Source organism: Mchenga conophoros, linkage group LG4 (assembly GCF_057382185.1).
Source record: "Mchenga conophoros isolate Kocher_MC1m ecotype Shallow Benthic linkage group LG4, M_conophoros_male_GT1.1, whole genome shotgun sequence".
NCBI classification, from domain to species: Eukaryota; Metazoa; Chordata; class Actinopteri; order Cichliformes; family Cichlidae; genus Mchenga; species Mchenga conophoros.
The window spans coordinates 13,641,120-13,654,222 of record NC_140529.1 but is presented as its reverse complement, the minus strand read 5'-3'; the positions used below and the strand labels follow the sequence as shown (position 1 = coordinate 13,654,222).

At 42.0% G+C, this 13,103-nt stretch overlaps 1 protein-coding gene across 4 annotated transcripts in view; it reads left to right on the top strand.

The window, feature by feature from the left end:
* The window catches only part of grin2ba (glutamate receptor, ionotropic, N-methyl D-aspartate 2B, genome duplicate a), a 141,668-nt gene that overhangs the window by 1,219 nt on the left and 127,346 nt on the right, over positions 1-13,103 (top strand). For 2 of the 4 annotated variants that reach the window (XM_085270467.1, XM_085270468.1), the window contains 2 exons: positions 6,236-6,374; positions 7,674-7,781. In XM_085270467.1, the coding sequence (XP_085126593.1) occupies positions 7,755-7,781 (27 nt within the window). In that variant the 5' untranslated portion in view covers positions 6,236-6,374; positions 7,674-7,754. Of the gene's footprint in view, positions 1-9; positions 2,824-6,235; positions 6,375-7,673; positions 7,782-13,103 lie in introns of those variants that run through there. The other 2 variants (XM_085270464.1, XM_085270466.1) reach the window with 2 other exon arrangements.

Here is a 13,103-nt window from a genome sequence, read left to right as displayed (position 1 = left end):
AGGCAGTGCTTGACTAGCAGCAACCCCAATGCCTTTTTTTCTTCCCGCTGAGCAATATTGGTGATACTGTGCGTTGCCACTGCAACAATGTCTAACCTGTGTGAGTGGCGTGTGATTTCTGACCAGAGTTGAGAGAAAGAAGGACGTCTGTGCCTGCTGCTTTTTTTCTTTTTCTATTACCCCCTCCTTTTTTTTTGTCATCTGGATGGGAAGTCTTTTTTGGGAGGAGAGAAAGAAGAAAGCAGAAGGCAGCCGGGGAAGGGGAACAACTGGCAACAGCCAATCCCCCCTTCCACACACAGACTGGAGACAACGGAGGCCACTGGAGTATTTGCTTTTATCTTTCGTTTTTTGTTCTTTTTTTTCCTCATCGCGCTGCTGGGAGGTGCTTTGCCTTTCCATTTGCTCGCTCTCTCGGTCCTCTGTCTTCTTATCTATTTCGCCATTTACCTGGTCAACAATTTCTTCTGTTTATGAGCGAGACAAGGAGGGAGAGAGAGGCAGAGGGACAGAGAAAAAGAGGACGGGGATTTTTTTTTTTTGGCCCCTTTTATCCTCTTTTTTTTCCCCCTCCTCCCCTTCATTCATTCTTTCCTGCTTTCCTCTCCATTCGTATCACTTCCAGCCTTTCTATCCCTGTGCAGCCCACGCTCTCTCCTTCCTCAACCTCCCCCCTTTTTCCTCCTCCCCCCAACCCCACCACTCCAGTCACTGTCCACCCGTAACTTTGGCTACTTTTTGACTCCACCTGTTCTTTTTTTAAAAATTTTTTATTTCTTCGCTTTAAACAGCTCCAGTAGAGTCATTTTAATTGGCTTGCTTGTATTTTCTATTTATGCCTTTTTCACTTTTGTACCTTTTTCCTATTTTCCCCCCTTCTCTTTTTTCCTCCCACCATCCTATGCATCTTTTTTGGCCGATTCTTAATTCTAACCATAGGTAGGTCTACTTAGTGTTTAGTGTCTGTCTCAAAGTCTTTTGTTCCCTTTTTCCTTCCGTGTGTGCGAGGTGTTTTGTGTATGGGTGCACACCTGACATGCACACACATGCACGCACGTACACACACACGCTCGCTGGCCTCCGATCTAGCTTGGGCACGGCTCCCCTCCCATCCAGCTCTCAGCTGATTCTTGCCTCATGCCATGTCCTCTCTACGTCACCCCTCCACCCTACCCACCCACCCCCACCTCACTTCCATCTGTGTTTTCAGACCTGTTTTTTTTTTTTGTGTGTGCGAGTGTGTTCTTCTCAATCAGGACCACAGTGACTCATCAAGCAAGCACCTTCTCCGGTCGTCATCACGGACACGCGTCTTGATCGTCTTGTCATTTTCATGTTGTTGCACAAAAAGTCTGTTCTTCCATTAAAACATCTGAAGTGCCCCCCCCCCCTTCCCTTTTTAATCCACACACACGTACACAACGTCCTTCCTCACACCCTCACGTGATTATTCATTTATTAATTTTTTTAGCAGTCGTGCACATTGACAGACACCCAAACTCCACATCTGTTCATTAGAGGAAATGCCCGCTGGCAAACCAAGTTTTTGCTGGCTTCATGTGTATCAGGTGAAGGTCAAACTGAGCAAAAGGTCCGATTCAAGAGCGGCAGACGCACTGTTTGTGTCAAAGTACAATTCAAAGTCCATTCTGTCGGGGTGTCATCTGTGCTTATCCGGTGCTCTGCCTCCTTTTTTTTTGCTGCCCTCTTTTCCTCTCTCTCCTCCCTCTCTCTCTCTCTGTCTCATATCTTTCTGAACTGACTCTCATTTCTGCAGACAGACACACACAAGCACTCAAAGAGAATGGACTAAAAAATCAAAAAGCCTGGCTTTATCATCCAGAGGACTTTTTTCCCTTTTTTTTCTTCGCCATAATTTTCACTTTTTTCCACTCACCTGGCTTCATTCACCTCTCCGTACATCCTTTTTCCCCCCCTCTCCATCACCCCCACCCTCTCTGACTCCATCCACTTATTTATTCGTACGTTGTTCTGTTGTTGCTGTTTTTTCATTTGCCGTGTAAAGAAAAATAAGATGTATATACATATATATATGTATTCATGTCCTGCCACTCACACCTCATTGCTTGCATCAGACTTGCTAGATATTTTGCATTGGGACTGTTTTGACTGTTCACATTTACTGAAATAGAAAAGGCAGATTTTCCAGAAGTGATTTCCCCCCAAAAAATAATAACAGAAGATACAAGGCTTTATTGCACTACGCTACGAATAATTTGCGTGTGTGCCTGTGTGTGCTGTGCAAGCTACAGAGAGAGAGGCACAGAAATAGACAGATGCATAGCAAAGTAAAGAAAATCACATAACTCATTTCTTTGTCCATCTTCTTCTTCCTTTTTTTGTTTGGTATTTCCATTTTTTGTGCTGAAGGAGATTTAATGGCGCTCCTCTTCATTACACGAAGATGATGGGAAGTAGGACTTTCGAGCAACCACGATAAAGGCGTTCTGGATATAGATGTTTTCCTGTGGAATTACCCTTTAAATCCTGGATTAGATTCCAAACGACTAAAACAAAATAATTAACAATTATCCAAAAAAAAAAACAAACCCCAATACAAACAAAAAAACTGGTCTAAATTCTGGACTTTTTTTTGACCTTTTTCTCTCTTTTTTTTAAATGGACTGAAGCTGATTTCAATATTTCTTTTTCAACTATTGAATCCTAATGGGATTTCACTATCGCGGATTAAAGACTCAAGCGACGTCTTTGTCAATTAGCTGATGTAATAGCCTTGATTCTCACAATTTCTCCATCCTTCCAAATCGCATTTAACATTTCTCAGTGTTAAGGGTTAAATAGGTGAGTACGGACCCTTGAATCCACCCATGCTCTTGCCTTTGCATGTCTTGGATGATTATGAATGGATGTAGATTTTCATATATATATATATATATATATATATATATATATATTTATATTTATTTATTTTTTTTGTGAGTGACCCACTGTTTTGCGTGTGTGTGTGTGTGTGTGTGAGGGTGTGCAGACTCGTCCGGGATGTGTATGTACAGTAATAAGGGTGAGGTAGAATTTAAAAGGATACAGGCGGATTACCAGAGCTCAGTCATTTTCCTCACACTTCACCACCGTTTATCCTTTGTAGTATTTTCCCCTTTTCCAGTTAAAGTCTGGTTAAAAAAAAAAAAATTCTCATGTAAAATATAAATCCCCTTGATGCAGAGTGTGGGATGATGTAAAAACAACAAAAAGAAAAACTTTACATGCTGAAATAACATCCCATCTTTCACCTTGGGTTTTGCACCTCCACTCTTCTTTCTGCTCTACCAAATCTGTTCAGTGCTGCTCCACGCTCTTCTTTAAAACAGCGTGCGTTAGTGTGAGAGGAATATATACGTAGATCAATAAAGTAATCTACCTGAAGAGATGGACTGCGCTGTGCTTTTCTTGGTGAATTTTTTAAAATTTTATCTTCTGTTACTCCAATAAAATGCTTTGTGGTGGGAGAATGACTAAATCTTATCTTGCGGTTGACAGTGGCCGGAATAAAATTTGACTGTATGTCTGCAGCAAAATGCACTTTCACATCGACTCTCTCCCTCACACACACACACACACACACACACACACACACACACACACACACACACACACACACATGCAGACACCTGGGATCTGCTCTCACAACCCAGGACGATTACCTATTCTGCTTGGTGCTGAAACACATGTGACCTCAGTAGCCGAGCTACAGATGGGCACTTAAGCTCAGGTAGTCTGTCAAAGCTGTCACAGCCACCACGCTGCAAAATGGACGTCTCTGGCGCGAGCTCTGCCTCTGACAAGTGGCTCGCTGCTGTCGTTGCTTTTGCTGTAATGTACCCCGAAACAGTGTTTAGAAACAGGTAGAAGCACACTTTCAGACGCACTGGTGTTGACCCGGCAGTGTGTGGTTCAGGAAGGCAGTGATGTGAATGTTGTGTACGGTGGTCAAAAACAGCTGATTTGAGCTGTGATTTTGAGAGGGAATGCAGACGTCTACGAGCACAGCTGGATGGTGGATTGAGCAATTGCTTGGAGCACGTTTACAGCTGAGCATCCTTTCTATTTAAATATGGAGAACTGCTCTTTTTTTCTCCGGATCATTTTCTTACTTTTACGATAGACGTATGCTGTTCCTTCAGATTGTTAGATTATGGTTTAAACCTTATTTCTCTTCTGCTCTGCAGTGTATTTTATCCATCTAGATTGTTTTAGGGGGCATTGGAGGAGGAGGCTTTCTTCTGTGTAGTGATAATGCTTGATGGATGTTGACAGCGGAAAGAAAATAGGTCCTACATGAAAGTAACTGAAACCTGCTTTGTTTCCTTCGAGTAGCCAGGTCATGATTAATGTTTAGTCTTTTTAATGTAATTTTTGCAAACTAGCCTCATTATGTTCAAGAGATGGAAAAAAATCTTACACCAAAACAATGGAGATGAATAAGTAGCATTAAAGGGCAGATGAAAAAGGCATGCATTAGATTTCGAGGTGACTTGTCCCTTTTAAGGTTCTCTCCTCGTTCATTGTCACCTATTTCGCTCGTTACCTGAACAGGTGTGTCTTAATGGTTGGTGGCTCTAGGACATTTTTCATGCATCCTGTCAAATTTTTGGTGTCTGAAACTGTGCAATGCCACAGGATCTATGTGGGGAAAAAAAGTCTGCAGAACATCTTGAATCAGAGCTTAAGAGATTTCACAGGCAGCGTGTTTGCAGTCATCATTTATAAACAGGCCAGGAGAGGAGACAGCAGGGGCTAAGGAGATTCATAATCCTATCCCCTCTTCCCACTGATTCTCTCTCTCTCTCTCTCTCTCCCCCATGTGCTTGCTTAATGAGACAACAATGCAACTCCTGCGTCTGGCTCCGAGCGCCGCATCTGCCTCAACGAAGCCAGCAATAACAGTGTTTAGATACGTTACAATCCAGCTAACTTCCGCATGCATGCCATCTAGGGATTTACAGCATCACGGGGCACCGCTTGCATGTTACCCTGTGCTTCAGAAGTCAGAACCTAAAAATATGCAGAGATGATTTTTGATTTTTGAGTTACAAGCTAAAAAATAATAATAAAAATCTTGGATTCACACGAGTGTGATTCTGCAATACGGCACCTCACCTCATCCATCTTCTGGGTATAAATGAGGGAATCAGTCTGCGGAGCTCCATCTAAAGCTCGTAACACTCTGCGGCGCGTGCGTCTGAATCCCGAGAGCGAGCGGGAAGACTATGTGGGACGACTTAAAAAGCACATCTCAATTTTATTGGCAGTATATTCACTTCAAGGGAGCGGAATATGGGTCATGATCTGATATAAAAAGGCTACTCAATAATTCATCCTCTGATTAAGAGGACTTGTATCGACACAGACGCCGTCCAACGAGAAGGAGAGTGTGCACACAAAGTACACGGAAGAGCATTTAGGCGACTTTGTAGGATTAGTATAAGCTCAGAAACAAGCTATAGTAGAATAAAAAAAAGCCAGAGAGGTTCATGTGTACACCTTCTTTGATGTCTTAATCTGCTATACGTTCTTGCCTTCTGTGGCACGCAGGTGCGCATGCGATGAGTGTGCTTTAACGGCGAGCGTACATGGTGTCAGAGTTTGTGCGAGGCCCATCAATCTATTAAATATGAAAAGTACAATCTGTTACCCCGCAGAGACTGGTTCATTATTCATCAACATATTTCAATTAATCATTTATTTACCTAAAGTATGGTTCGCCCCCCCCAACACACACACATATGCAATTTGGACACTCATATGGACTCCTGATGTATGAGTTATGTATAAGAGGATTAACAGAAGCTGTTTCTTATTCCTGCGATGCTGCACATACTGTAGTTTGAGGGTGTTGTTAGGGATGTAGGAGAAGACATTTTTTTGTACTGCAGTGCATTTGGAGGAAATGTGTTATTTAAAATATTAGGCTTGGCTTCCTCTCGGATCAGAGAGCAAACACGCACACGCTTTGCTGAAGATGAGCTGTGAGATGCATTCAAACAGGTTTTCATTCAAAGCTGAGAGTTATGTCCAGATGTGCACATGAGCACGGCAGCTCTTGCATTTTAAGTTCCCATCATTTAATCGGGTTTATTGATTCTAAGGGGAGCGGGTCAGAGGTCGACCAGGCGTAGCAAGGCTTTATTAGAGTCTAACTGACTGTGACCTGCTTCTAACCCGCTGTCCTCTCTTTTCCCCTCTGCAATAACAGACTGGCGGTTGTCGGGAAGACGAGCGACTCCAAACGTCTTTCCAGAGGAACAGAAGTGAAGCTGCTCCTGTGGAGTACAATTACCTCGAAATTGCTGCTTTACCCCCTTGACCCAACGAGGATTTTACCTAAAACCGCTGTGAGTTCCCGGTGCCAGCTCCTTGTCACACAGTCACCGCTGAAGGGATTAGGATGCGGAGGGGGGGCGGAGATAAATGCTCAGCATCGGCGCCTTGATTTTTAATCTTACCCTTCCATTCACGAACATCTGTATTTACTTCGGCAAACCCCACACACCTAATGAGGTGTCCTGGTAGAGAGTAAAACACATTTGTTTGATTAAGTGCAATTGGTTTAGCCAAAGACAAACCTGCTGGTAGAATGACACCTGAAAATAATGAAGGGCTACTTTATTGTCCGGTTGTGAGTTAATTAAACTCGTCTTTCTGTTAACCGGCTAATGACTTTGTCATGTGGTATCAATCCAGGTGATTAGTTATGCCAATCACAGGGAGAAATTCTTTTCCTTTAACGTGGAGCGCTGTTTATCCGTCTAGATTGTTGTCCTTTTCTGGAATTAAATGGCACTCACCTCATGTTTGCCACGCAAATAAAAACTTTATGCAGCTTTTTCAGAAATCACAAAATCCACAAACCTGGACGTGAGCGGTTTCATGTGGGGACTATATTCTTTCCAGCCAGCACACCTGCCAAACATCACTGTGCAGGAGGAAGTGCGCTTCTACCTGTGAGTAGAAGCTCCTGCTTGTGACAGCAGGACAGGATGTAAACATTAATAGCGTCCCCCCCCTCAGCTGAGCCGTGATGTCAGCTAGCTGCACTCCTCCGTCGGTTGGCAGATGTAGATGCGGACACTAGAATGCAAAGAAAGTTCCTACGTGAAACTGTTCACAACAAGATCTGGGGATTTCTGTTTTTCTGGACAGAGGACAGTACGCTCAGGAGAAGGCAAACATGGTATCTACAGAACAGAGCAGCTCACACCAAAACCATCTAGATGGATAAATGATATTGTAGCACTACTGTAAAAATATGTAAACTTGATTTTGGGGTGAAAGTTGTTTTTAATGCTGTGTTTATTTGTCCACAAGAAAAGCTTTCGGTGCTCCTCAGATCTGATTCAGTTTAATGTAATTGTGTAATTTTTCCACAGGGATAACATTTGTAATCATTTCCTGTCACTTCCCGCTCTATTCCAATTTTTCGACCGCTCTGCATCATCACGGCCTGTTATGAGAGGCAAAATCACGGGAAACCCTTGAGGGGGAGACTGTCATCACCCTCAGGGACAAGTTGTGATAACCCAGAATGCAGCACTGTTTATGTACAGTCAGGAAAAAGAGCTCAAAATTAGTTTTTTAACAGCAGCCACTCACATTCAATAATCATATTGTCTTTTCTCTCATGTTGACTTTAGTTCGGCCTCCCTCAGTCTGAGGCTATGAGAGGGAGAGAGGAGTCCCAGGCCGCACCATCATGCTACTTCTGAGACGCTGGGATGAGACTTTGGCTGGCAAAACACAAAGTAAGACAATATTGATGCATGGAGCTCTTCTTAGTTTTCTCGTGTTGTCCCCGTAGAGAACCGCTGAAACAAACCATCTTATCTCGGCTGTGTGTGCCTCTCCTAACGCTCAATGATGGATGTTCTTAAACTTCTGTAGTGTGTGTTTTTTTATTGCTTCGTATCTTATGCCAGGTTTGCTTGCGGGTCAGGATAATGGTTCAAGGTGGAGCTTGCAGATGAATGGTTTAATCCTTGGTTTTTAGCACAGTGTGCACTTTGATCAACGGCACGCGTCAGCACGTGGTCGTTCAACCCGACCCCGCCCACCTCGATCGACTATCGGCCACGTTTACACTCCACAGGCATTGATCAGGCAATTAAAGGTTTTGTTAAATTCGTTTTTTTGGTTTTTGTCGTTTGTGTGTGTGTCAGCTGTTCTCATGTTTTCACGCGCTGCATGTTTGTGGACGACAGAGAGAAAGATGAAAGAAGACGTCGTTCCCACTCTCACCCAGGACCAGATTACACAGAGCAAATGTTTTTACCACCAGGGGCAATGAGAGGTCATCATCATATCAGTAGATTTCAACATTTTCTCATCCATTACTCCTCAGTAACTTTTTTCTTCTCTATTTCTTTTTCGTCTCTCTCATCTCATGCACTGTTAATCAGCGGTGACGTTAGGAGACTGAGCCTTGGTGCAAATTTAGTCTCCTCGTTTTGTGGTGGGATGGAGTGTGTGGACTGTGTGAGCACACTACAAACAGCACCATTACACAGGCACTCCTCTACACCTTTAACCTGCTGCCTTTTAGCCAGCAGCAGAGCAACGGCGTGGCTTTGTAACAAAGAGCTTTAGCTTTAGCCTCGGCCCTTCAAGCATCAAGTCGCTTATCTGCTTCGGCTAATGCCACACAGATATATTAACAGCGATGATGCATCTAATTAACAACAACGCGCCGCTGTTTCTGATTAAAAAAAAAATATAGCATTCACACGTACACTGGCAGATTATTAGTCTGCTGGGCTTATTATTCGAGCGTGCTTCCTGCTCTTACATAAACTGTTTAGAAAAAAAGGCTCTGGCTGGAATAATGGCCTAAATGAGGACATATTAGAATAATAATGTCTCATGAGTTTTTTAAAAGCTTTATCTCCAACCTTTGTGTACCTAACCTAAATGGGATTCTGGCCCCTCGTTATATCGGCGCCGTTCAGCGCCGCTAATTAAGTGCTGCATAGCTTTTCAATCATTTTTTCAGTCAAATCCATTTAACAAGAGACTTTTTATTTAGACTCAAAGAGCCCACGTCACCAGTCTTAAATGAAAGCCGCAGTCTTTGACGTGTTAAATGCAATTTGAACATTTTTAGGGTCAGCCTTCTTCTCTCTCTGCTAATATACGGAGTGCAGTTAAAGGTAGATTTCGGCGTTGAGGTGTAACAGTAAGATAAACGTTGTCTTTCTCCTGTAATCCTGGTATTACAGTCTTTTGCTGAACAGGCCATTATTGCGATCACCTTATTTTTACTGATATAATTTTTTTTCAACCTCTCTCTGTGTCTTTTCTAAATTGGAAGAAATTCAAGAGTCAGGAAGCTTCTGATAAAGAGAAGCTCTCATAATAAGAGACAATAGGAGGAAGAGAAGAGGGGAAGTGTTTTGGTAGTTGTTTCTGGGGATGTGGAGTAGAAGGTAGAAAAGAGCGCAGCTTTTTTTTTTTTTTTGCGCCTGTGCCGCTGTCTATTTTGTTTTTTCACCTCGTGTGAAATTACACAGCAGTGCGTGTGGGCATCTCATTGCATCAACAGCTCGCACTGGCACGTTTCCCTTTGTAATGAATGCCGGTCACATTGTTAGTTTAAAGCGTCACTGATGCTCAGTCCGCTTGCAGTCGAGTAAACTTGGAAGCTACAGAAACTCAGTCATGCAGGATAAATGTCTCAGGTGTTTAGCTGTCTCAGAGTAATGCGATGCTACATATATTAGCATTAATTAAAATTTGACCGCAAGATCACATACATGCTTGACCTTAAAACACGGCAAAGATCCATGCGGTGGAATCGATTGCTTTGAGAACCAGCAGATCAATGCGGCTTCACTCATCCTTGTCTCCAGCGGTGGAGCGGTAGCATAAGTCACCTGGAAAACGGCCTGCGGATCCAGTCATTAGCTGCTGCACATCCAACATTTGCTTTGGTGGCATCTGTTATTTTCTGGCACGTCCTCAGATGCTGCTGTGGGGAGGCTTCAGGTGCTGTCAGTGTTTGTGCTCCAATTTTTTGGACTGAACAAGTGCTGAAACTGTTAGTCGATGTTCAAGATTTGAATCTGTGACAAATGATTAATTGTTTACATGGTTTTCAGTGTCAACATATAGCACAGCTGCTTTTTCTGTTTTAAATGCCTGCAAATTAAGTAATTCAGGCTGCTAAGTGTGAAAAGCTAACAATCTGATGATGTCGTCCTGTGATTTGTGTGGGCATGGGCAGATTCCTGATTTTTATAGACTAAAATAAAAGTCTATCTTACTTGAAATGGCTCAGGTGATTTGGCTATGACTCCCAGCTAATTCAGGCCAAATCAGTAGGATTGACATTGTTTTCATGCTCCTTCATTTATTTTCTTTAATGTCATCCAGTGTGTTAATTCATTATTTTGTACTTGTTAGAGTTTGTTTCCTTTAAAGAAAGCAGGGAACATAAAAGACTGTACATAGAAGATGAATGGAAATGTGACCAGAACCTTACAATCCGGTTGTTCAGTGATGACGCGACGAATCCTACTTCCGGGTCTAAAGTAGTCTGCGTTTAATATGGCTTTTGTGTTGTTAACATGTTTAATGTTATGTATTTTCTTCTATTTGATCTCAAAAAGCTCCTAAAACAGTCGGTGATCCCTGTTGACCTCCCTCGGCTTTTATTACCACTAATCATTTATTTAAGCTCAGTTTTTAAAACCTTAGGATGTAACTACAGCCCAGCCCATGCAGCAGTATATGAATGACTAACCTCGTATTGTGGATGGATTATCTCAGTTGTTCTCCTGGCTGAAGTTTGGTCCTTTTACAGCATCCTGCCATGCGATTACATTTGTTCCTGACCACCGACAACACTCACGGTAACTTTTATCGAGTGGAAAAAAAGTTAGCTTGTTTATATTATGCTAACATAGCTGTGTCGCTAGCGGTCACGTAGCACATCATTATATACCAGCTAGCCAAACTTCAGTAACCCTGCAAACGTCACTGCTGTTTAGTTTTCTGTCTTGGAAGTGATAACAGAGCTGTACGTTTTAATTTGTTTCCAAAACCCCGCAGTCAGGACATGATTTATTGTATTTAGATAGAAGCTAGCAAGCTAACTTCCTGCTAACTTCTAACTCCGTTAAATGTCATAAATTCCATTTTCATGGATGCCTGGATGTTAAACTCAATTTTTACACCTGGTAGAGCAGAACGCTGATCATTTTATTAAAGATGAAAGACTTTAGACAGTTTTTCAACTCTCAGTAATGCCATAGTGATCGTTTGATATATGGACCTGCAGCGGAGTTTAGACCCAGACACGGCTAGTGACGTCAGACTGAACAACCGGATAGCTTTTGATACCAAAATTCTGAAAATGTGACAATGTTTTGTTTTTTTTTGTTTTTTTTTTAATTGTAGTTTTGTAAGTAGCATCTTGCTTACCTGAAATGTAAATTAGCTTTTTTTTAGCTAGCTAAAATTGCTTTGGCTAAAATGTTTGCAATGGTTAGCACTTTATACATGCTTAAGCTAATTTAAATTAAGGCTACTTGGAAATATCCTAACATTTCAGTCTGTGTCCTGTTAACAGAATAAAATGTTGACATTTCAAAGAATGGTCTTCCATTACCATGTCAGTGATTTAAAATGACTTTTCTGGTTTTTTTGGCAAAGCAAACCTGTTTAGCACAACAGTAAATGCCAAAAGCTACATGCTAAAGAAGCAGAAAATACTTTTTTAGCACAAAAGTTTATGCCTAAGCACATAGGATACAAATTGTGTAATTCTCCTGGTGTTAATACTGACTAGGCTACTAAATTTCTGGTCCATTCGTTTGTTGACTACCGTTTTAAAGGTCCAAGTAATGCTAATGCTAGCTAGCTAGTATGGTTAGCAAGGTCATTCCTACATAATTTGGCTAGTAAAAAAAAAAAGAGGCTTAAAACAAAAGTGACACCTTAGTGTGTTTTAAGTATAAATAGTGAACAAGACGGTGAGGGCCACATTTACTAAATGCTGAAAAATAGTGTGTCAGCACAATCCCCAAATAGCGCTGTGGTTAGTGTTATGAGTGGTTTACAAAAGTGTGTTGTTTTGTAAACACAGGTGCAGGCAGATCATTTTGATATCAAACAATTCACTGTCTTTTTCCCTAAATTTTACAATTGTCTGTGAATATTTGTATTAATATTAATATTATGCTGTAATCCTGTCTTTCCTGCTGCCCACATGTGCAAATGTGTCCACGTTTCCTCAAGTTTTAACTGTAAGCTTGAACAGGTATGTGACAAGCGCTCTATAAGAGCAGCTGTGCGCTCCGTTTTCAGCTGACTTGTTGTTTCACCTAGAGGTTGTGTTGTAGGAGCGTGTGACTTATTTGTTTCGGTGTGTGAATGCCACAGGTCAGCATCTTTATGCAGCCACGATAGACAGGAAGCGCTTGTGCTCGTGCTTTGAGGAGTGACATGTGGGTGTTGCAGCTGAAAGATGAAACGCACAATCATTTGTATGCTGCAGATTGACAGACCAGTGAGACAGGGAAATTCATATATTTCCGGGGTTTAAAATGAAAGGGGAAAAAAACCTGTTTGCTCTTAGAACATGTAATGACTGAATCTGGGTTTTACATGACTTTATCCAACTTGGTGTCATCCCTGATTTAAAGGCAGCCACTAGGATCCTGCTTTAATTTGGAATAATAACACCTCTGTCCTAGTGTGTGATTAATCCGATACTAAGAGATCTGATTAATGTGCTGTTGTGCAGGAGCTGCAACTAAGTAACGCTATTTAAACTTCTTTTTCTTTCTCCCAGCTCCACTAAGCACTGTTTTTATTTCCCATTATCAAAGCTGTGCCAGACAATAAATCAGTGTATACCAGAAAAGAGATTACTTCCCCCAATGCAAGAGAAAGTAGTGCCCCCCTGCCATGAGACTGGATGGAGGTGCATCATCATCATCGTCTAAGCTGTGCACAAACACATACACACACACACACATACACACAAAAACCTCTAAAAGCCTGTTTGTGATGTTGCAAAGATGAAATGGTCAAGCACGGGCAGTGACCCTCAACCATACCTGAATGCA